The sequence below is a fragment of the Propithecus coquereli genome, unplaced genomic scaffold (genome assembly GCF_000956105.1).
Source record: "Propithecus coquereli isolate 6110/MARCELLA unplaced genomic scaffold, Pcoq_1.0 Scaffold39, whole genome shotgun sequence".
Taxonomy (NCBI): domain Eukaryota; kingdom Metazoa; phylum Chordata; class Mammalia; order Primates; family Indriidae; genus Propithecus; species Propithecus coquereli.
Window position 1 is genome coordinate 8,194,519 of NW_012149618.1, and position 25,222 is coordinate 8,219,740.

Here is a 25,222-nt window from a genome sequence, read left to right on the forward strand (position 1 = left end):
AGAGGTGAACTGCCTGTGGTCTTCCAACTAAATCGCTGCAGAGTTAGGGCTGGAACTGGAGTCCTTTCCCTCCTATCCAGAGCTATTTATTCTAGGACGGTGGCTCTCAGACTGTGTTCTCACAGGAAGCTGGCGCTCAGAAAGCTGGATTGAAGCCCTCTCATGCCAAATCAAATATTGGAGGACTTTCTCCAATGTGCAGAAAAAAAAGATTAATAGATTGTTTCCTCAACTTTAAATGATGTTTCCATTAATACTTCTTCAACCATTGTAACTTGCTACCAATTGTCTAATAGCCACTGCAGCTAGACAACAAAAGAATAAGCCACAAATAAATATAAACGATAACAACGAAAGCCTTGGAAATAAATCATTCTTAAGTTAAAGGCTTTTTTTCTTTTTTTAAAAAAGACTGCTGTGACCATAGGCTTTCTATTGCATTCATATAATAAAATCACGCATTCTGCTGGTGACATTGTTTTAAATTCAAATGCTATAAGTAAATATATCATTACTTCATGGTTTTCCCTAAAGCGCGCTGTGACCCCCAAGGACTCTGTCCCTTGGAACATTCTGCCATCTCCCTTAATGTGATTGATCTAGGGTCATTTCCAGGCTGAGTGACCCCGTCGGATCGGGGTCCAGGGAACTTATCTGATTTTTTCGCCCTCAAGTACTAATAATGGCTTGGGGTTGTATTAGGTCCTAAACTGTATTCCCACCCTAAAGGTCCGAGGGCAGGGCTGCCTCTGCGGTTGGCTCCGTGGCGGCTTCCCCATCTACGCGGGCGCCCCCTGCTGCCCGCCCTCACGCCGTACCTGCCCGGCGAGGAGTAGGGTACCAGAGGCTGCAGACCGAGAAAGCCACCGGGCGTTTACAGTCCCAAAGGGAACCAACCGTCTAAACGCTTTCCCATGGAGAGCTCAGCGCACCCGGGACAGTCCTTTCTGGGGCAGGATTGGATATTTTAGTCCAACCGCTGCAGCAAGTTGTCCGCGCAAACACGGATAAGAAAATGCCTGGATTGCCAACCAATATCGAACGAATTCTGTGGGGTTTCTAGAAGGAAAGGACCGTCGAGTAACTTTGCTGAGCCCTTTGTCCTCCCCCAGGACACGGGAGCGGGGCGTGGGGACCTCTGCCTTGGCGACCCACAGTAACAACCCCTGTGGATGTGGAGGGTGGCGGCGCGTTCTCGGGCTCATCTCACGCTTTCCCCAATTAGGATCTGCCGCCTGACGTCACGTCTGCCGGAGATTGGCTGTTGCGATCTGACACCCGCTTCCACAGGAGAGCAACTTTTTAAAGACTTTGCAGCCCGGGCTGCCTCTGAGCGTCCCGCGCGCTCACGCTCGCCCTCGGCCGCTCTCGCCGGCCCCGCGCGGCGCACGCTGCACCCCCGGCCAGGCGCGCGGACCCTCACCTTGCGCAGCCCGCGCCCCTCGCCCCTCCCTCCGGGCCCCGCGCTCCCCACCCCCACGCCCGCCCCCTCCTCCGCGCCACAATCGGCCGGGGTCTGGGGCCGCTCAGCCTCCCGCAGAACTTCCTCTCTTGCAACCGAGTTGGCCTCCTCCCGCCTTTCCCGTGCTCTCGGCAGATCTCGGGGGAGCCCGAGCGCGCGGGGAAGGGCGAGGGCGGCCGCACCGGGCGAGCCGCACGGCCGGGGGCGGGGGCCGGACCGCGCGCGGCCGGTCGCGCCGGCTGGGGCCCGCGATGGCGGGGGCCTGGCTCAGGTGGGGGCTCCTGCTCTGGGCAGGGCTGCTCGCGTCGTCCGTGCACGGCCGGGTGCGGAGGATCACGTACGTGGTGCGCCCGGGCCCCGGCCTGGCGGCGGGCGCCTTGCCCCTGGGCGGGCCCCCGCGCCCGCGGACCTTCAACGTCGCGCTCAACGCCAGGTACAGCCGCAGCTCGGCGGCCGTCGGCGCCCCCAGCCGCGCCTCCCCAGGGTCCCCCTCGGAGCGGACCCGGCGCACTAGCAAGCCGGGCAGCGGGGCCCTGCAGGGGCTCCGGCCGCCACCGCCGCCGGAGCCGGCGCGTCCCGGGGGCCCCAGCGGGCAGCTCCACCCCAAGCCCGGCGGTCACCCGGCGGCCGCCGCGTTCGTCAAACAAGGCAGGCAAGTCGTGCGCTCCAAAGTGCCGCAGGAGACCCAGAGCGGCGGGGGCTCCAGGCTGCAGGTTCACCAGAAGCAGCAGCTGCAGGGGTAAGCCCACACCCCCTCTGCCCGCCCGCCCGCCTCGCGCGCGCCGCCCGCGAAGGGCCCCGCGGGGTCAGGGCCACTCGGAGTCCCGCGGTGGCCGGGGACGTCGTGCGCGGGGGGTCGGCTCTCTGCCCGCCTCTGCCTGCCCTGGAGCGCCGCGGGAGAGCCGAGTGCGGGGAAGCCCTGGAAGCTCTCGTCACGTTAAACTCCGAGTGCATTGTTACGGAGCTGCGGGTAAACACAAAAGGCATTTCTGCCTGGGGCGTAACCTCCTGTGCGCAAACCAAACTACTCCTAGAAGATGGGCGTAAACGTGAAGTCACTACAGTCGAATCCCTCAGCATCAATCAAACTTCGCTTTGCAACTCAGTTTTAATTTTGGTCTAGCTAGAGAAAAAAAAATGTTTGGAGGGAGGGCTGGCTGGAAAGGTCCAGCTCCTTCTGTGGCCTGGAACTTTTCAGCATCCTAGAAACTGTGAGCTTGGGCTTCCCTGCACCTGTGGGGTTTGCTTTCCTGGGGCGGGTGTTCTTAGAGTTGATAGAATTTTTGGATGTAAAGTTGCTGTTATTGGGAGCTCATAAGTATCTTCCCTGTGCACCTTCCCACCCCCCAGTTAATCACATGTTGGCCTGGAGGGGAAAACTTGTTCTGCTTATTTGGTTTTTTCCCCCCTCCCTTTTCAGGGGTGGTTCCAGGCGATGTGACCTCACTCCTTTTTGGACACTTCTTTCTGAAACTCAGTTTCAATTTAAAATGTGGGCCCAGATAATATACAAAATGAACTTAGCTCTACTTTGATTTTGGGGTTAACAAAACCATTTACCTGGACCTCATTTTCCCATCCTGTATAGCTAGCTCTAGGTTATGCAGGCTTTTTGGTTCTCCCACCCTTCCCTGATACGTGGTCTTTATACTTCTACTTGGGTAGCTTTGGGTTGGGCATCCCGGGTACCTGTTAAAACTCTCCAATCCAGAGGAATGTAGAAGCTGGAACCTGGAACCTGCTGGAAGCTTGGATTCTTGTTAAGGGAGTGTCACTGCTGCTGGACTCAGGGGTCTTGCTTTGTTTCAGGGTCAATGTCTGTGGAGGGCAGTGCTGTCATGGCTGGAGTAAGGCCCCTGGCTCCCAGAGGTGCACCAAACGTAAGTTGCCATGCTCCCAGTGGCCCCGCACAGAAGGCAAAGTGAGGCTGTCCACATGGGGGCATCTCACAGGGGCCACTTGCAAGGGCTAATGCTGCTCCGGGGAGGTTGAAGTCTGAAACACAATTTACCCATGCAGCCTGCATTACCACCCAGGAAGGGCTGGGTCAGGGTAATGATAGTATCAGTGCCAGCAGCCATGTGTTGTACAGGACCATGCTATGCATCCAAGATTCTCTGCTCTCAACTGAGATATTAATCACTATGTCACATCTGTGAATTAGGAGCTAGGAAAAAAAATCCCATTTGAGGATGTGCCATATGGCAGAACCAATAAAATTAATTTAAACATGATACCAACAAATGAAAACATTTTTTTAAGATGATGGCAGGAGGCGAATGGGAAGTAGAGGGCCTCATTCTGGAATGAAACATCAATAGTTTTTATAGCTTTCTGAAAACAGCAACCTGAATCCTCCATCTTTTAGGCCTGATAGTTTTTCAGAGTGCACCACTCTGTACTGCTCTTCAGAACTGATGAGCGGGGCCCCCTCCAGTGCTTCTCCAGTTAATGTGCATGCTCAGCAGTGTTTTAGAAAAATGTGTTAATTAAAATTAGCCTGGTGTGGTGGCATGCGCCTGTAGTTCCAGCCACTCAGGAGGCTGAGGCAGGAGGATGGCTTAGGCTCAGGGGTCAAAGGCTGCAGTGAGTTATGATTGTGCCATTGTACTCCAGCCTGGGTGAGATCTTGTCTCTACAAAAAAAAAAAAAAAAGAAAAAAGAAAGAAAGAAAATGTGTTAATGATGCATAGAATGCATATAGATTTGAGAACAGTGGGAAATTTTTCCCCTATGCATCATGAAGTTGAGGATTAAGTTAAAATGTATCTTGAGGCTCCTCTTGACAAATTGATGCTGTCTGGTGCTAATTAGAAATAAGCCTTATAAAGAAAAAGTTAAGCATTCTTAGATGTTCTCTGCATCCCATGTGGATTGGAATTGTTCAAATTTCAGCTGCTTATTAGGATTCAGCATAATAAACAAAATTAATTTGTCTTGTATAGTTTGGATTTTAAAACACTGGTGGATGAATAAAAAAAATTTCTGATACAGTCATTCTAGTGACTTTGTTTTTTGAAAATGCCTTCAATCCTCAAAGGAAACAAAGAGCCTTTGGCATAATGGCTTTATTTTTGTAAAAAGAAATGTCTGTGTGTTTTATGATTTGGCTGTCATCAAGAAGTACTGGCAGACATGAACAGCCTCCTGATTCCTAAACTCAAACCACTAGATCAGAACTGCTCAGGGTTGTAGGTATTTTAGATTAAATCATAATTTTTCATTTTTTAACTTCTTAGATTACACCTAACAGGAATATGTCAGCATTTTCCTGAATTTAGAATTGCTCAGGACAAATGACATGCCCTCCCCTCTCCTTAGTAACTTGTTCTGCCCAAAACCTGATGTGATATGGTTTGCCTCTAACTTGGAGGTACCCATCCATGACAGCGTCATTGCAATAGGATATTGCCGTGTAAAGGTTAGAAACACAGGGCAGGATTTTACAGATGGTTAGATGCTCCTTGATGCCTGTTGGGGAGAATGCTCTAAGGCTTTAAAAGTTTACTTGGCAAGTGATGCAACTGAGTGCCTTCTCTGAAAAGACAGTAGACCCCTATTCTCAGGTTACTCAAGCATTTGGGAATCCAGAGGTGTTCTACAAAATCCAAAGATGCTCCAGATCTTGAGGAATTGCCTCACAGCTTCCTGCTTCTCTAGGCAAGGGAGGCAAAGACGTGTGTGCACCTAGGTTTATCTGGGTTTGACCCTTGGTGGTCCAGAGAAAGTCCACAGAAGGGTGTTGGTTGAACAGTTAGCTACTCTAGGGTTCCAGAGGAACTTGCTACATTGATTTAATCTCACAATACCTACAACAAATTCCTCTAGCTCTTAAGTTTTCCTTTCAGCTTCTAGGAGGTAGCCCTTGGATAGCACCAGCATATAAGCAGTGCAACATCCCTTTCCTTTTCTATGGTTTCAGCATCCAAAAAATTAGCCTTCCTATACTGCCCAATCTGACAAATGAATTCAGGCCCAAATGCTAGAAACTTAAATCACAACTCCTTTCAGGAATAATTATGTTTTTAAAAGGGATACTGGGGTAGGTCAGTGCTCAGTCCAAAGTAATGTATCCATGAGATGGATATTTAAACGGGGGACTTGTTTTCTGTGTATCTGGGAGATCCAGAGAGATGAGAGAACCTTGTGCCTTCAGATGAGACCACTGGGGTTACCTCTGATGCTGTGAAACTTGTGTCCATGACTGAACAGTGTGATGCTGGGAAAGGCCGCTGGCCTTGGGGTCAGAAGACCTGAGTTCAAATGCTGACTCCCTTATTACCGCTGTGGCCTTGGAGAATTCACTTATCTGACCTTATGTTTTTCCATGTAGAAATTCATCGTGCTAAAACCTCGCCTCATTTGTAGGATTGTTGCAAATATCAAGGTGAAAGAGTGTGGGAGTGAAAGCCTCGATGAAACCAGAAAGATTCTTTTAGGGTTTAGTATTGGATCAAGCCCAGTAAATCTAGTCTCATTTATCTGTGACTTGATTTTTCCTTTATTTTCCTTTGTGGTCTCCTTCCTCTCTCCCTTCCTTATTGTGCTGAGATGGAACAATTGCACTTAGGTGTGATTTATAGCACATAAAAATACAAAAACCAATGATATGTCCACATGAAATTCCCCCTTAAGATAATAGTCATCATAAAATGTGCATGCACATTTAAATGTGTAACCCAGCATGTCTTCTAATTATCGTTATAATTTGAGGATAGTGAAGAATTTGAGTTTATATAGGACATGTCCAGTTGGTGCAAAAAATTTTTTCTGTTTAAGAGATTGGAAGTGTTCATGTTGTTTAGTGTTTGCTTAATGCAGTGAAGAAAATAAGGTATTTCTTTCAGCCAGCCTGGATTGATTTTAGCTGATTGAAACTTAATTTAAAAATGGGCCATGGGCAAATGCTTCGGAGAACTGAAGATTTAGTGAACCTTAAATTGCAAATCAAAGAGATGTGAAACAAGTAGGCGGCAGACCCACACAGGGCAAAGAATGGATATGTGCATCCATCCACCAAGGTGGTCCTTGGGGCTCTAGCCACCCAGTCACTATGTAGAGATGCCCAGTTGCATGTAAATGTTGCTTTTCCAGACACCCTTTGTGTGTGGATCTCTAGGAGTTGAAATCATAGCATGGGATATGTCATTTTAGTTATTACTATTGGGTGACTGTCGCTAGTGATACCTGTTTTGGGCAAAAGAGATGGTACCACATTTGTGCTCTTTGTAAAGAGTTAACATTTATGGGAGGGTTTTGTGGCTTAGGGGCTTTGTCTTTTGTGTGTGGGACATGAAACCTCTGATGTGTAATGTTTTTTGCCTCCCCCTATTTTTGCATTTTTTTCCTCCATTCAAACTGAATGCTGCCTCCCCACCCCCGCCCCTTTGCATTGGTTCTTCCAATCTTTTTGTCCCCCTTTTAGGGTGCGCGTGCAGAACTGAGAGAGACACTGCCTGTTGGCTCAGCTTTAACGAGAGGCTGGACCTGGGGACAGACAACACAAAAGAGTGAAGGGGAGAGGAGAGAGAGGCCAAGCTGGCAGGGAGGGTGGAGGGAAGAGGAAAGATGGCAGATCTGAATACAAAGCAGGAGGCTGGCACATTGCAGGCGCTCCGTAAATGCATGGATGGTTCTTTCATTTACTTAATGGATATCTGTTTAGCTTTTACCGTGTGCCAGGCTCTATGAATAGAGGAGAAACGCAGCCAGCTGTAGGGAGTGCAGGTCTGTTTTTACTCACTTAACTCATGGCACATCAAATGACTTGTTCTCTCCTTAGCAAGAAACAGAAAATCGATATTCCATTGCTTTTCCATTGGCATTCAGCCCATGCTACTTTGGGGGGAAAAAAAAGCAAAACTCAACTCTAGAAATTTTCCTTAAATTATAAGCAGAGGAGATGTTGCCATGCCTACCCTTGGTGCTCAGAGATGCTGCAGTAGATGGCATCATTCAGGAGGGTGTAACGCGGCTGGAGTTCAGGTGACCCAGAGGACTCTCTCAGGCCGTATCCCGTCCCTCTGGCTCGGTGTTGTACTAGCGAAGCTTGGGAGTTGGGCCCAGAATGATTACACATTTTTCATATGCCTGCTATGGCCATCGACAGCTGCTTTGCCAACAGATCTGCAGGGAAGTTTACCATGGCAGCTGCTGGGAGGGCCGCCCCGGCCCCAGTGCTGGGAGCTGGGGTGGGAGGGTCGGCTGGAAAATCTTGTCATGCAGCACAGACAGCCCTGCGAAGGGAGAGGGACCCAGAGGTCAAGTTCACACTGGGTCAAATATGTGTTCTCAACACTAGTTAAAACAAACATTTAGGAACCGTAAATTCAGTGTTGGGATAGTACTTAAACCTTCATGGCGAAGCCCTCCTCCAGCCCGAGGGCCGGCTGAACATACCGCCTGCCCTCTGCCTGCTCTGTTTTATTGAAGTTTCTGCTGTCCAGTGAACTCTTGGCCCCTGGGAAGCCTGACTTGTTGAAAGGGCTTTTGGCAGCCACAGGGTTTTGCTGTTTCTGACCTTGTTATTTGTTGTCTTGGCAATTCTAAACATACTCAAACATGTTTGGGAGCTCGAATTAAATTTTCCTAAAATGCAGATTTTGCTTCCAAGTCTTTTTTAGCAATGAAAGGGGTAACTCGGGAGTATGGGGCGGTGTCACCACCCTTTTATACTGATATTGGTCAGTACCAATATCAGATCCTGCAGGGAGGAGCTGCCCATGGGACGAGGGTAACGTGTAGTGCTGTAGAGCTTGCACCCTGCGGGGATCGCTGAGGCAGGCACGATTTCCAAGTCGGGGGCAGTGCTCAGTCTCCACCCCAGGTCTTGTGGCTCTTTCTGCTGCCCTGGGCTGCCTGGACATCAGGCATTCTCTCTTAAGGTCTTGGTCTTAAAAATCTCCTGACAGCCCTAACTCATCTGGATTAGCTTTCACTGCCTAAATTCACTTCATGGTTTTCAAAGCTCTGTTAGTTTCCTAGGGCTGCTGTAACACAGTCACAAACTGGGTGGTTTAGAACAACAGAAATTTTTGGTCTCACAGTTCTGGAGGCCGGAAGTCCACAAGCAAGGTGTTGACAGGGTTGGTTCCTGCTGCAGGCTGCGAGGAACAGTCCATTCCAGGCCTCTCTCCTTGGGCTGGGGGTGTTTCTTCTCCCTATGTCTCTTCACATCATCTTCTCCCTATGCATGTGTGTCTCTGTGTCCAGATTTCTCCTTTTTATAAGGATGTCAGTCATATTGGATTAGGGCACACCCTAATGACCTCATTTTAACTTGATAACCTCTGTAAAGACCCTCTCTGCAAATAAGGTCGCATTTTGAGGTACCTGCGGTTGGGCCTCCAACGTATCTTTTTTGGGGGGGGGAGGGGCACAGTTCAACCCATAACACAGCCGTGGATGCTGTGTACATGGGCTGGAGAGGTGGCCACGTGGAGTTGGCTCACTCCCAGAGCACATGGGGATTCCCTGGCAGCTGACCCAAGGATGTGGGTGGGTGGGGGTTTGATTGGCCCCCACCACACAGTCTGGGACTATAGATCTAACTCAGCCTCTTCCCTGATGCAGGAGCTCTGGTTACTCTAGGGGGTGTTAGAAGAGATGGGGAATTGGCCACAGGTGAGTTTTGGTTATGCCTCTGGCCATTTTTATTAGGCCTATTTTAAAGAGATTCTAGATAAGTGGTTCTCAATCATGAATGTCTAGCAGGATCACTGGAGGAGTTTGTTAAAATGCTTTTTTGAATCAGAATCTTGGGATTGTTAACAAGTATCACCAGGTCATGCTGATGGAGGTGGCCCACATTTGGAGAAACTGATCCAGAAGGAACCCAATCCTCGGCAATATTTATGACCCTTTGTGTGGGAATCTAAAGGCCAAGCTCAACATTTAACCAGAAGTTTCTGAAGGCAGGAGCCCTTTAAACATTGGGTTAGCTCAATTTTGAATAAAATATGCAAAGATTGCTGCGTATGGGATTTGTTTCATCCAGTTTTTCTTTAGTGAGTTGAATGTTTGATATTTAGGTATATTTTTGGAAGAGTTGGAAATTTGCAAAATTGTTGATGCCTCAGTGATTGAAGTGATTTTTTTTTTAAAAAAATAAAGATTTAAACACTTTGAAACACTTGAGTGTTTTTTCCTACTAAATATACTATTTTTAATTATAAGGGCCAGGTGCGGTGGCTCATGCCTGTAATTCTAGCACTTTGGGAGGCGGAGGTGGGATGATTGCTTGAGGCCAGCAGTTTGAGACCAGCCTGTGCAACAGCGAGACCCCATCTCTACAGAAAATAGAAACATTAGCTGGGTATGGCGGCTTGTGCCTTTAGTCCCAGCTTCTTGGGAGGCTGAGGCAGGAAGATTGCTTGAGCCCAGGAGTTTGAGGTTGCAGTGAGCTATGATGATGCCATTGCACTCTCACCTGGGCAACAGGGCGAGACCATGCCTCAATAAAAAAAAAAAAAACCCACAAAAACATAGAAAATAATACATCCAGCAGCTATCCTTCCAGGTCATCTTTTTAAAAGCTTCCTGATGTGGTAATTAAGCACAGTGATTTATAGATAAAGCAGAAAATATGGTCTTATCTTACTCTAAACGCATATTTCTCTAATTATGCTTCCTGCCTTCTTAGTGGAGAGAAAATAGTACATAATTTGTTGGTGTGACACAAATTGGTTGTTGTGGTACTTATGGAAAAATATGTCAGGGCTGTATTTACAAGCATACCTCAGCAATATCGAGGGTTCAGTTCCAGACCACTGCAATAAAGCGAATATCTCAATAAAGCCGGTCACACAATTTTTTTAGCTTCCCAGTGCACATAAAAGTTATACTACACTGTAGTCTAATAAGTGTGAAATAGCATTATTTCGCACTAAAAAAAATCAGTGTACATACCTTAATGTAAAAATGCTTTATTACTAAAAAATGCTAGTGATTATCTGAGCCTCCAGTGAGTCGTGATCTTTTTGCTGGTGGAGGGTGTTGCCTCAGTGTTGATGGCTGCTGGCTGATCAGGGTGGTGGTGGCTGTGGCACTTCTTAAAATAAGACAGCAATGAAGTTTGCTGCATCTGTCGACTCTTCCTTTTACTAAAGATTTCTCTGTAGCATGAGATGCTGTTTGATAGCATTTGACCCATCGTAGAACTTCTTTCAAAATTGGAGTCTTCCTTTCAAACCTTGCCACTGCTTTATCAACAAAAAGTTTATCAACTTTTATAACTGCTGCATGTGATAATCTAAATCCTTTGTTGTCATTTCAACAATGTTCATAACACTGTTACCAGCAGTACGCTCCATCTCAAGAAACCGCTGTCTTTGCTCATTCATAAGAAGCAACTCTTCATCTGTCCAAGTTTTTTTTTGAGACAGAGTCTCACTGTGTTGCCCAGGCTAGAGTGCCGTGGCGTCATCCTTGCTCACAGCAACCTCAAACTCCTGGGCTCAAGCGATCCTCCTGCCTCAGCCTCCCGAGTAGCTGGGACTACAGGCGTGTGCCACCATGCCCGGCTATTTTTTCTGTATATTTTTAGTTGTCCAATTAATTTCTTTGTATTTTTAGTAGAGACGGGGTCTCGCTCTTGCTCAGGCTGGTTTCGAACTCCTGAGCTCAAACAATCCGCCCGCCTCGGCCTCCCAGAGAGCTAGGATTACAGGCGTGAGCCACCATGCCCGGCCCATCTGTCCAAGTTTGACCACGAGATTACAGCACTTCAGTCACGTCTTCAGGCTCCTCTTCTAATTCTAGTTCTCTAGCTATTTCCACCACATCTGCAGTGACTTCCTGCACTCAAGTCTTGAACCTCTCAAAGTCATCCATGAAAGTTAGAATCAACTTCTTCCAAACTCCTGTTAATGTTGATAATTTAACCTCTTCTGTGAATCACAAATGTTCTTAATGACATCTAGAATGGTGAGTCTTTTCCAGGAGATTTTCAGTTTCCATCAGAGGAATCACTATCCATGGCAGCTATAGCCTTACAAAATGTATTTCTTTGCTAAAAAGACCTGAAAGTTGAAATTACTCCTTGATCCTGGGCTGTAGAATGGATGCTGTGTTAGGAGGCATGAAAACAACATGGATCTCCTCGTGCGTCTCCCTCAGAGCTCTTGGGTGACCAGGTGCATTGTCAATGAGCAGTGATATTTTGAAAGGAATCTTTTTTTCTGAGCAGTAGGTCTCAAGAGTGGGCTCAAAATACTGCGTAAACCATGCTATCAACAGATGAGCTGTCATCCATGCTTTGTTGTGCAATTTATAGAGCACAGGCAGAGTAGATTTGGAATAATTCTTAAGGGCCCTGGGATTTTCAGAATGGTAAATGAGCACTGGCTTCATCCGAAAGTCACCAGCTGCATAAGCCCCTAACTGGAGAGTCAGCCTGTCCTTTGAAGCCAGGCATTGATTTTTTTTTCTCTAGCTATGAAAATCCTAGATGGCATCTTCTTCCAATATGAGATTGTTTTGTCTACATGGAAAATCTGTATGTTTGGTGCAGCCACCTTCATCAGTGATCTTAGCCAGATCTTCTGGATAACTTGCTGCAGCTTCTCCATCAGTGCCTGCTGCTTCACCTTGCACTTTTATGTTATGGAGATGACATCTTTCCTTCAACCTCATGAACCAACCCCTGCTAGCTTCAAATTTTTCTTCTGCAGCTTTCTCACCTCTCTCAGCCTTGGAATTAAAGAGAGTTGGGGCCTTGCTCTGGATTAGGCTTTGGCTTAAGGGAATGTTGTGGCTGGTTTGACCTTCTGTCCAGACCAGTCAGACTTTTTCCATATCAGCAACAAATTCATTCCGCTTTCTTATCATTCATGTTTTCACTGGAGTAGCACTTTTAATTTCCTTCAAGAACATTTCCTTTGCATTCACATCTTGGCTAGCTGTTTGGTACAGGAGGCCTAGCTTTCAGCCTATCTTGGCTTTCGACATGCCTTCCTCACTAAGCTTAATCATTTCTAGTTTCTGATTTAAAATGAGAGATGTGTGACTGTTTCGTGCATTTGAACACTTAGAGGTCATTATAGGAGTATTAATTGGCTAATATCAATATTGTTGTGTCTCAGGGAATAAGGAGCCCCGAGGAGAGGGAGAGATTTGAGAAATGGCTGGTCGGTGGAGCAGTCAGAACATATACACCACGTATCAGTTAAGTTTGCTGTCTTATATGGGTGTGGTTTGTGGTGCCTCAGAACAATTACAATAGTGACATCACAGATCACTGATCCTAGATCACCATAACAGATATAATAATAATGAAAAAGTTTGAAATATTGTGAGAACTACCAAAATGTAATGGAGACATAAAATGAGTGCTTGCTGTTGGAAAAATGGCGCCAACAGAGTTGCTCAACACAAGGTTGCCACAGACTTTTAATTCGTAAAAAACACAGTATCTGTGAAGTGCGATAAAGTGAAGCACAATAAAATGAGGTGTGCCTCATTTTAGTTATTATCATATTATCATTTTAGTTATTATCATAATTAGGTGCACCTAGTTATTCGCTCTACTTATTACTGATGAAGCCTTTCACGTAGACACAGTCCGTCGGCTACTGAGACGTCATTTAGACCGAAGACCAGGTGGTTACAAGAAAAAAAATGCCACTGGTTACTCCCTTCTGCCTTCTCTACTTTACCTGCCTTTGTTGCCTTCCTCCTCTTCCTCCACTTGCTTGGTCTCAGTTTGGCTTGCCCTGGACGAGAGGGAGTGTAGCTTAGCGGTTAGAAGTTCAGTCTTTGGAATCAGAATACAGGGCTCCTGTCTTGACCTTAATACTTCCTCACTGTGTGACCTTGGGTAGATACTGTGAGATGTGGGACAGGGCCGAGTTAACTCCATTCAAAAAACAGGTGTAATGACAGTCTCTGTCCATCCTCCAGAGGCTTGTTGGGGGCTGCGTGAGGTCGTATATGAAAAGTGAATAGAGAGCAAGGCCCCTGCACAGTACTTAACAGAAATGAACACTCAGGGGCTCCTGTTTGCCAGCTCAGGACTTGCCTCTTACATGCCTCTCTTGTCAGATCCCTGGTGACAATCATGGCTCTCTCTTTGGTGCTCCCCAAGCATTCTGATTTCACTCTTTCTTGGCTCTGGGTACAGCCGGGCCAGGTGGAGGAGGCATCAGTTTGAAGTACCCGGGCCCCTTACCCTGCTATAGAACAGATGCTAACTGACTTGAGTTGATTGAACTAGCATCTCTGATTTTGCTGTGTTGCAAATGCTGTCCTTTAAATATTATACAAAGAATTCTGCTTTTCCTTTGTTTACTCTCACCTTTCGGCAATAATTTCCATTTGTTTTTTTTTCCCCACTTCTTCTCCTTGTGTTTATCGTTGCCCGACAGACCTTGCTGATTACGACAGCTTCTCAAGGGCGCAGCACCTTATCCTGTTGCCTCCTGCTTTCTCTCTGTAAGGCGGCCCTGGCATGGCCCAAACTTTAAGACGACTTTTCCTTTCTCCCTGCCAATTTTAGAATCTTTCGGCTCAACATCATCATCTGATAGAGATTTGGGACTGAGTAAAATGAATGTTGTATGATTTTCCCTGTAATTTTAGATCCCCAAATAGTGCTCTTGGCCAACTCCACTATTCCCTGTGGCTTTTTCACTCTACCACATTTGAGTAATATTGTTGGCATGGATGTAAGTAAACAGTTTGTGAAATGTCATGTTTTGTAAATTAGAAGATGGATGGGCTGGATTTTTAATACATGCTCTTGGTTCTGCTGGGCCAGAGGAAAGATGAATTTGGTCAGCGGATGGGAAGATGAGAGAGGGGAAGGTGTTGCTTTCCGAGGTTGATGTGGTCAGTTATTTAGAAGCGAGAACCAAGTGGCTGCAGGGGAAACTTCAGAGGGATTTTGATAATGAGGTTAGGAGGGGAGATCCTTAGAGAGGAGATAGGATACAATCAGTAAAAAGTCACCAGAAGAAAATATGATAAAGTAAGGGAAATATAACAATAAGGATCTTTTATCCTGTAGGCTTAAAAATGTTTTTATTTCTTATAGGATTACCAAACAATTTCAATGTGACTTTTAATCTTGCATGAACTTCATCTTATTATTGTTATTTTTAATTAAAAATTAGAATCTCCATCCATAAGTATTTCATTTTAACACCATCTCAAGTGGATAGTTAACAGTTAGCATCTTTAAAATGTTTATTGTAAAAGCTACTTAAATTGGCCAAACCATATCACCTCACCTTGATAAATCATTTGCTGCAGTGAGTGATTCAAGAGTGGGGAGACTTCTGCCTCTTCATTGGCTGTGAAACTTCAAGCAGATCGGTTAACTCCTCTGACACTTTTCTCAACCTTCACACGGGGAGAGGACCATTCATTACCCATCCTCATTGAAGTCCTTGTTGTGAATATCAGGCTTACAAATCTTCTTTTCTCTTAACACTTTCACATTGTTTCACAGTCATTTGTATATGTGTCTGGCTTCCCTGCCTGAATGTGAGCTCTGTGAGGGTAGGGATCATACCATAGCCATCTTTTTGTCCTCAGTACCTGGGAAGCATGTAGACCTTTATGGAAAGAATGAATGGATTCATTTGTTATACTTTCATCGAGCTCCTATATACTAAATACTGGTACACAGAGGGTGTTAAGTATTAATACTATGAAAAAACCAAAACAGGGTATAAGGCTGGAGAGTGACAAGGGCTGGGGTTGGGTGGGGGGTGGGGGCGTACAATCAGGGAAGGAAGTGACATGTGAGAACTGTGGGATATGAAAGGGTCTCGGAGAAGAGCATTTTAGGCCAAGACAACAGCTAGCACAAAGGCCATGTGGTGGGAACAGGCCTGACCCACTGCAGGGATATAAATCAGTATTGTTGGGTTGTCAGTGAGGGCTGCAGTAATGGACAGTGAGATAGGAGAGGTCGATGGGCTGGATGCCAAGTTGGGTCTTGTAGCCTGTATAAGGCCATAGATAAGATAATAAGAGGGACTGGACAATATAAATGCAAGTGGACTTTACTATTAAGGAATTAAAGAAAATATAGGATTTGGTATTTTTTTAAGGCATGGAAAAGAATGTTTTGCATAGAAAATTCAATAAATGACTTTGTTATTTTTTATTGATGAGAAAAACTGCATATGGAACAGTGACATACCCACACAAACTGTGTGTCCACACACAAATTATTGTCATAGCCTGACCACCTGCATTGTGCCCAGCTCGCCAGACCAGCCCCTCGCTGATGGGACCCCCCAGGCCTCTGCTGGTCTCTGGCAGAAAGGCGAGACCTTCACCAGAGCCATGAGGCTGAGATGCAGGATAAAAGTGTGAGGATTAAGAAGGACAGCTCTATGGTCACTGCTGTGTTAAAAGTTGCATTGTCGGGGATCCTCACATGGTACTAAATAAAAAAAAGTTCAATCTTTTAAAAACTAATGATAAAAATCTCATTTTGATGATCATAGAAAATTCACAGAGAGCAGATAGCATGTGTCAAAGTGAGAGTTAAATATTTTTGGAACACATTTGAATGCTGTTCTGAAGTTTTGTTCATTTCCCTTCACTCCCCAAAATCTAATTTACAAGTTGGGTTACCCATTGGCTCCACCCAAGATCAAATAAAATGAGGCTCATGAAAATGCTTTGCAGAAGAGCCATTTAAACATAAGATGATATTAAATATTATTAAGAAGGTTTTTATAGCTGCTCCGTGAAAATTTTTTCTGCAATGTGTATTTCTTGTCTTGAAAAATAGAGTGCTTAAAAATCCACCCAATTTCAGTTGGCTTTTGCTGATCAAAGAGCCAGAGGGTCATTATATTGACCATCAGGTTTACCAATAGTTCCTCTGGGACACCTCCTGAAAGTGTAAACGTAGCAAAATATGCCTAAATTTCTACTTTAATCCCCTCTTCTCCTGAAAGTAGGGGAAAGTACTTTATTCTCCTAAAAGTAGGGGGCAAGCAAAGATAAAAATCATTTCTTTCGAGAGATCCCTGTTTCTTTCTTCCTTTCTTTTTGTGACAGTGAAATGGTTATGTTAAGTTAGTCCAAAATTTCTTGGTAATTAGCAGTGAAATTATACAGACAATAAGTAAATTAAAGGCAGGGACTGTGTTTTTGTTTTACTTTTTTATCCACTAGGAAGTTGGCCTACACAGCAGTTCTGTGTATACAATAGACCCTCAGTAAGGTTTCTTGATTAATAAGCATTGCAAGTCACATTTGTGTCAGAGTGGAAAACCAGCTGAAATTCATTTAAATCAATGAATACCAAGATTATGTTGTGAAGTAGTTCTTTTTGTTACAAGAGAATGCATACTACAACAAACGTCCCTGTGTAACAGTTTGTAATGCTCAGTTTTGAGTGTTAGAGGATCTTTCTCTGGTAAAATTTCCCCATTTCTTCCTTTAATATAGGCTGTTTGAAGGACACTTCACAGACCTTTAGCCTAGTGGTTCTCAAAGTATAGACGGTGAACCAGGGCATCAGCCTCACCTGGGAACTTGTTAGAGATGCAAACTCGGCCACCCTCCCCCACACCTACTGAACCAGGAACTCTGGGATGGGGCCAAGCCATCTGTGTTTTAACTGGCCCTCTGGGGGATCAGACACAGCTATGGCTTGAGAACTACTGTTCCAGCTGAACCCAACTCCTCCTCCTTCTCCACACCCCCCTCCCTACCGTGATCACTTGGGGCAGGACAATGGGGGCAGAGAAACCAGCTCCTTTGGGCTCCCAGCCTTGGGGATTAGTGGCTTTTTCCCTCATTTCTGCGTAAGGATGAGTTTGTACAGTAAAAAGCCTAAAGGAATGGATCTTTTCCCTCAGTTTTAGGTGGAAACGCTGGATTCTGAGCAGGTGTAGCCATGCACATTAATACATATTCTATACCATGTGCTTGGTGAGGAGACCCAAAGAAACCATTTGCCATCCAGTGAATGCACCTATAAATGTGGGTTTTGTGCCTTTTAGGTCTTCCAAGTTCTATTCTGTTCCTTAACATAGAAGGTGCCTAAAGGACACTTCTTCATATTCTTCAAAGCTGTGTTTATCAAGGTGTGGTTCTTGGACCGCCTGCATCAGGACCCTATAGGGTGTGTAACAAATACAGGTAACACAGACTATTGCGAATTGGAACCCCTGGGGATATACCCTCGCTTTTCACAAGCACCCAGCTGAATGATCCACACTGAAGCTGGGTTTTAAAGTGCAAACACTGGAATAAAAAAATGCCCAAGGCAAGGAATGATGGGAAAGGCATTACAAAACTAATAAAAGGAACAAAGGAGTGACTGTGACATTTTATTTTAGAGGCAGGTGCCGTTATTTGTTTCTAAAATAGTTTAAAAGTGAAATGAAGAGCAAGCCTTTGTCTAGAGCATGCCCTCAGCGCTGGCAGGGCCGGTGCTTCCTTGTGTCAAGATCAGGAAGTTCAGGCACAGAGGGGATGAGGGGGCCTGCCCGGCTGTTCCTTGGGGCCATACTGACTCAGTCCAGGAAGTCGCTGGAGGAATGCATCAGATGTTTGGAAACAGCCCAGTTCAGAATTTCAGCAATGACACACACTTTTATTAGATGTGTATTTAAGAAAGGAATTGCCTATTATAAGACTAGGACCCTTTGTAGAAAGAGCTGAAGACGAGTTGGGAACTATTTCCTCCATTATGTAATTTTTTTTTTTTTTTTTTCTCTACAGAATAAATTAATGCAAAGATACTTTGCCTGAGTACTGAAGAATAATTAGATCTTTTAAAAATATCTGTTCCTCCCCAAGGCAAGGCATTTTCTTGGGGAAACGTATTTAAATCATCACTTTTTGTAGTAGTAGCTATGCGTGGTTAAAAGTAAATATTTTTCTTTCCAGTGCTAGTAGCATGTAGCTATGTCTAAATATCTGCATGACTTTTCATGAAACATCTAAATGTTTAAATATCATGTAAAGGCCACAATCCTAGGAAATGGTGCTAAAATTTTGAAAAGACTCAAATTTGAAGGAATTACTTAAAAATAGGGATTTGTGATTTTTTTAATTTTAAAAGAATTAAAATTCTTTTTAGAGATAGGGTCTCTAAAAATGTGTTGCCCAGGCTGGAGTGGAACTCTTGGGCTCAAGGGATCCTCCTGCTTCAGACTCCTGAATAGCTGGGACTACAGGCATGTGCCACCATGTGTGGCTAAAATTATGGATTTAAAAAGACTTTGGTTCTCACTCTTTCAGTCTCAGTATGGGAAAACAGTAGACTATAAAGCAAAATCGTGGATTAAAGTATTAATAGTAAGCTCCATGGCTAGAGTAGACAATGTTAAATTTTATTATCTTTTAATTTTTCATCTTTAAATAGACTATTTTAAAAGAAGTTTTAGGTTCAGAGCAAAATTGAGCAGAACATACAGAGTTCTCATGTACCCTGTACCCCTACATATGTGCAGCCTCCTTTACTATGGAAATCATGCAGCAGAATGGTATATTGTTACAACCGATGAACCTACATTGACACATCATTGTCACTCAGTGTCTATAGTGTACATTAGGGTTCACCCTTGGTGTTGTACCTTTTATGTGTTTTGACAAATGTATAATGAAATATATCTACCATTATAGCATCATACAGAATAATTGCATTGCTCTAAAAATCCTTTGTGCTTTGCCTATTTATCCCTCCTTCCTGACTAACCCCTCACAACCGCTGATCCTTTTACTATGTTCATAGTTTTGCCTCTACCAGAGTGATATGTATAGTTGGTATTATACCATATGTAGCCTTTTCAGATTGGCTGCTTTTGCTTAGTAATACGCATTTAAGTTTCCTCGTGTCTTTCCACGACTTGATAGCTCGTGTCTTTTTTTCTTTTGTGGCTTAAAGCTGCCACCATTTTATTATATATCACAATTTTATGGGTCAGAAATTTGGGAAAGGCTTGGTTGAATGATTCTTTTGCTCCACATGACACTGAATGGAGTTATTCAATATTCGGTTTGTAGCTGGCTACCTCATGTCTTTTTAGCACTGAGTAATATTCCATTGTCTGAATGTATTACAGTTTATCCATTCACCTACTGAAAGACATCTTCGTTGCTGCCTAATTTTGGAACTTAGGAATAAAGCTGCTATAAACATTTTTGTGTGAACATAAATTTTCAGTTCATTTGGATACATACCAAGGAGTGTGATTGCCGGATCATATAGTAAGGGTATGTTTAGTTTTGTAAGAAACGGAAGCTGTCTTCCAAAGTGGCTGTACCATTTTGCAATCCCACGAGCAATAAATAAAGAGTTCCTGTTGCTCTATATCCTCATCAGCATTTGATGTTGTCAGTGTTTTGGATTTTGGCCATTCTAATACGTATATGTAGTGGTTTTAATCTCACTGTTGTTTTAATTTGCAATTCCCTAATGACATATGATGTCGAACATCGTTTCATAAGCTCATGTGCCATCTGTGTATCTTCGTTGGTGAAGTAACTGTTTGGGTCTTTTGCTCATTTTTTAATTGGGTTCATTTTCTTGTTTTTGAGTTTTAAGGTTTTTTTTTTTTTCAATATTTTGGATAGCAGTCCTTTATCAGACCTGCCTTTTAGAAATATTTTCTTCCAGTCTGTGGCTTGTCTTTTCATTCTCTTGATAATGCCTTTTTCTGAACAGAAGTTTTTGATTTTAATGAAGTCCAGCTTATCAATTCTTTCTTTCATGGATTGTGCCTTTGGTGTTGTGTCTGAAAAGCCATTACCGTACCCAAGGTCATCTAGGTTTTCTCCTATGTTATGTTCTAGGAGTTTCGTAGTTTTGCATTTTACATTTAGGTCTATGATCTATTTTGAGTAATTTTTATGAAGGGTGTAAGGTCTGTGTTGTTCTTTCTTTGGCATGTGGATGTCCAGTTGTGCCAGCACCATTTGTTGAGAAGACTGTCTTTGCTCTCTTGTATTGCTTTGGCTCTTTTGTCAAAGATCAGTTGATTATATTTACTTGGGCCTATTTATGGGCTCTTTATTCTGTTCCATTGCTCTATTTGTCTATTCTTTTGCAAATACCACACTGTCTTGATTACTGTATATAGTAAGGTAGTGAAGTCAGGTAGTGTCAGTCCTCCAACTTTGTTCTTCTACTTGAATATTGCATTGGCTACTGTGGGTCTTTTGCCTCTCCAGATAAACTTTAGAATCAGTTTGTTGATATCCACAAAAATAACTTGCTGGGATTTTCATTAGGATAGTGTTGAATCTAGGTCAAGTTAGGAAGAACTGACATCTTGACAACATTCAGTCTTCTTATCCATGAACATGGATATCTCTTCATTTATTTAGTCCTTTGATTTTTTTTTATCAGCATTTTTTGCAGTTTTCCTCATGTAGATCTTGCATATATTTTGATTGATTTATACATTTCATTTTTTGGGGTGCTAATGTCAATAATATTGTATCTTAAATTTCAAATTCCACTTGTTCATGACCGGTATATAGGAAAGTGTGTTTACTTGAGCTTCCTGGATGTGTGATTTGGTATCTGACATTAATTTGGGGGAATCTCAGTCATTTTGCTTCAAATATTTTTTCTGTTCCTTTCTGTCTTCTCCTTGCACAATTCCCGTTACTTGTGACAACTTTTGTGGTTGTCCCACAGTTCTTGGGTATACTGTTCTGTTCTTTTTCCAGTCTTTTTTTCTCTTTGCTTTTCCATTTTGAAAGTTTCTATTAACATGCCCTTGAGCTCAGAGATTCTTTCCTCCACCATGCCCAGTCTATTAATCAACTTATAAGTCATTCTTCATTTCTTTTATAGTGTTTCTTGATCTCTAGCATTTCTTTTTTATTCTTTCTTAGAATTTCCATCCCTCTGCTTACATTGCTCATCTGTTTTTGTGGCTGTCTACTCTATCCGCTAGAACCCTTAGCATATTAATCATAGTTCTTTTAAATTCCTGGCCTAATAATCACAGCATCTCTGCTATACCTGAGTCTGGTTCTGATGCTGTCTCCTCAAATTGTGTTTTGCCCTTTAGTGTGCCTGCTAATTTTTCTTGGTAGTCAGACATGATGTTTTTGTTTTTGGTATTCGTTCCATGGAGGTTTCTGCTCAGGGATTTTTGTTCCAGTAAATTGTGTTTCTGTGTATTTGCCTGATTGTCTATATAATTTTGGGAGCAGCAATTTGCATTGCGACCTCCTTTCTTTGGTGGATCTAAGAAGAGTGGTTGATTTTTTTCAGTTCAGATTTTTACTTGTTAGGATGGAGTGATGACTTCTAAGCTCTTCACATGCTAGACTGGAGACTGTAAATTCAAATTTTAAGAACAATAAAATTAAAAATTATAAGGCCTCTAAAGCATCCTCTGATAATTCTTCCCTTTTATTCAAGTCCTAATTTATGTCACTGGATCTTAAAGCCAAGTTGTCAAACTGTCCTGAGTACATTTCTTCTAAGACACTTGTTTTATGGCATTTTGTCCTATTGAGGGGGATTTGGGATTATGAAGACAACGCCTTATGTTTATAATGCTTTTAGCTTTTCAGAGCATTCATAGGAGGTTCCCCAAGGACGCTCTTTACGAATGCCATTTACAGAAAGTACCTACTATTTAATAAGGTGATATCAGTGACAGGGCAGCTGCACAAATAGATCAGAGTTCTGAAGTATGTCAGTAGATAGAGGCATTAGTATGTATCTTTTGCCATATCCATCTGGAAAAGCACAAGACTTTCTGTTTATACTTTATTGCTAGTGATCACTTCATTCTACTGCTGATACTACAAGTGGTTTTGGCCAAGTCTTTTTTTTTGGAATCTGAATAAATTTTAGGTACTCCTTTCATCTTTCTTTCTGACAGTACTCATCACCCAGCTTGCTAGTAAAAAACATGGCTTTGAAGGGCCCGCTCATCTTATGAAATCTCCTTTCCTGATGGTTTTTCCAAACAGGAGAGTTACTCTCCAGGAGAACAGTTTCTCTAGAATGTTTTAACTCAGCTGGGCCTGTAGCAGTGGGCTTGACTTGTGGACTTCTGGGGTCAGGAGGAGGGAACTTAAAGAGTCTTTAGGGGTCATATTTTCATGTTTTCTCAGCCTCCCATTTTAAAGAGGAGAAGAGTAAGGGGCCAAAAGAAGAGAAGTGACTTTCCAGGCTCTGTGGACTCCAATCGCCTCTCTCTATAAAAAGAGTTTTAAAATATTCTGTCCATTATTTCCCTAGGGTTTGATAATAATGTGTAAGATGCATCTTAAATTTACTTGAAAGAAAAGTGCTATATATAATTAGTGTTATATTTTGGATAAAGTATCTTATTTTAATTTTGCTAAACTAGGATTGATATAACCGTTAGTATTAAAAATATGGACAGTCAAAGCAGTTTTAACCTGGAACACATTCAACAAAATCCAGCACCCTTTCATGATAAAAACCCTCAACAAATTAGGCATAGAAGGAACAGATCTCAGAATTATAAAGGCCATATATGACAAACTCATAGCCAACTTCATAGTGAATGGGGAGAAGTTGAAAACATTCCCCTTAAGAGCTGGAACAAGACAAGGATGCCCACTGTCACCACTTCTATTCAACATAGTTCTGGAAGTCCTAGCCAGGGTTATCAGGCAAAGAGAAGAATATTAAGGATATCCAAGTCATGAAAGAGGAGGTCAAACTATGGCTCTTTGCTGATAATATGATTTTGTATCTAGAAAATCCCAAAGATTCCACGTATATAGGTGTCCTCAGAAAGATTCATGTATTTCTCTAGGAGTGGGCATTCTTGTTCAGGATTAAGTGCCTCAGGGGACCCTTTTTTCCTCCAGGCTTCAGGCTCCTGGTGGGGGGTGGAGGGGGCCTGCAGGCAGGTCTGGAAATGTTGAGGACGTGGGATTGGAGACTGAGGGATGGATCTGTCCCTCCAGGACACTTCTTGGTTTTGCATTTGCTCCTTTTTAAGCCCTTTCTTTTCTTCCGGAAACCTCAAGGAAGACCTGAGTGTCCTTCTTTCCACCCTTTCCATATCTGGCTTCTGGTTGGCTTCTTTCCCCTTCTCACAGCTTTAAGCTTCTATGCTTGCGTGTTTCTGAAGGAAGGACATAGCTCATTTGAGGCATTGTAGGGGTATTTTCTGCTATCAATTGTAAGTGCAAAAAGTTCCTTTTATCTGTCTTGTGCCTAGGACATGGTAGGTATGCAATAAATATTTTTTGAATGAATGAATGAATGAATCTCTCATGTCTTTCTGACCCTGTTGGGTCCATTAAATGAGTCTTGAAATCAGAGAAGATTGAATTTGATTCGTCGGTATTCTGTGGGAAATGTAGACTTTTGACATTCAGGGCAGAGGATCAGACTAGACCTCTCAAGATGATGTTGGTGAGGAAATTGATTGACTGGAGGCTAATACAGAGGTGTCCAGGGCCAAGGGGAATGGGTGTCTGCAGGGTGTGGTGGGAGAGGGGGTGGACTTGGAGGCTGTGGTCTGCAGATCCTTTAGCTGTGAGTGGCTTAAGGAAAAGAGACTGTTTATTGCCAGGTAATCGGGAAGTCCTAAGGCTTATGTTGGCATCAGGCCTGATTGGATCTCTAAGGGTGCAAATGGTGATATCAGGAACCAAACTGGCTACATCATTTGCAGGGCCCAGTGCAAAATGAAAATGTGGCAACCTTTGTAAAAAATGTTACGAATTTCAAGATGGTGACAGCAGAGTGCTAAATCAAGCACAGGGCTCTTCTAAGCATAGCACGCTGTGCAGCTGCACAGATCACAGGCCAATCAGGATTCTGTCTCCCTCAGCAAGTCACAGCCTTGCCAGTCTCCAGTTGTCTTCATTCTCAGATGGGCTTTCTCCATGTGACATCAAAATGACATCAGCAGCCCCAAACCCGTATTGTCCGTAGGCCTAATGATCTCAGAGGAAGACAAAATACTGTACTTGTTTGCAGAGCTCTGGTAAAAGTCCCAGAGAGAACTCTGATGGGCGATTGGCCAAGCTTGGGTCATCCTGAGTCAGTCCACGTGGCCAGTGGTGTGGAGCACTCTGCTTGGCTAGGGTTGTGGGGATGGGGGTGAGAAGGGAAGACAGAGCCAGCCCACTTAGCTCTTAGGGACTGGGGTGGATGTCTTTTACAATGGGAGGGGAGGGTCCCTCAAGGAAGGGATGCTGGATGGACAAAAAATTATATTAGCTACAATTGGGGAGGTGGGAGATAAGAAAAGTAGATCCACGTCATTACCCATTGTGTGGCCAGAGAAAGGGGATATATGACTGGACAAGGGGGTGTAAACTGGGGAGGATGTGGATTCTGACATTAGGTAGGTTGAACGAGTATAGGAAAAAGGGAAAGGAGGAGGGGATGATGTCCTAGGATGGGGGCAGGTGGAAAGGAAGGAAGGGAAGTCCCCCAGGACTTGGCTGCCATTCACATGTGAAAGAGTCCCATCAGTTGGGGCCAGCCTGTAGTCAAGTCACCCTGGGCCAGGATTTAGGAATTCTTATGGTTAGTGAGGATGAGAGTCAGGCAGCTTTCCTTCAATTTACTTCCTCTGGGAGGTGGAAGGACCTTTGGAGTCATTTCTCTGCCACTCTTTTATCTTGGGCTAATTATATTACCTAAAAATAAGCTTCAGTTTTATCATCTATAAAATGGGGATCTTGATAATTCCCAAATAGTTGATGGGAATTAGTAAGGTGCCTTGAATAGATGTTTGAAGTAGGTGCTTAGGAAATGCTCACTATTGTTAGTACTAACACTTGTTTCAGGGGTTTCAGGAAATGAAGGTCACTGCTGTGCCA

General features: G+C 43.8%; 1 protein-coding gene across 1 annotated transcript in view; it reads left to right on the forward strand.

The window, feature by feature from the left end:
- Positions 1-1,713: 1,713 nt before the first annotated feature.
- Positions 1,714-25,222, forward strand: part of LTBP1 (latent transforming growth factor beta binding protein 1) — a 482,178-nt gene continuing 458,669 nt past the window's right edge. Inside the window, exons 1-2 of the mRNA XM_012652425.1 lie at positions 1,714-2,201; positions 3,272-3,342. Coding sequence (XP_012507879.1) covers positions 1,714-2,201; positions 3,272-3,342 — 559 coding nt within the window. The remainder of the gene's footprint in view (positions 2,202-3,271; positions 3,343-25,222) is intronic.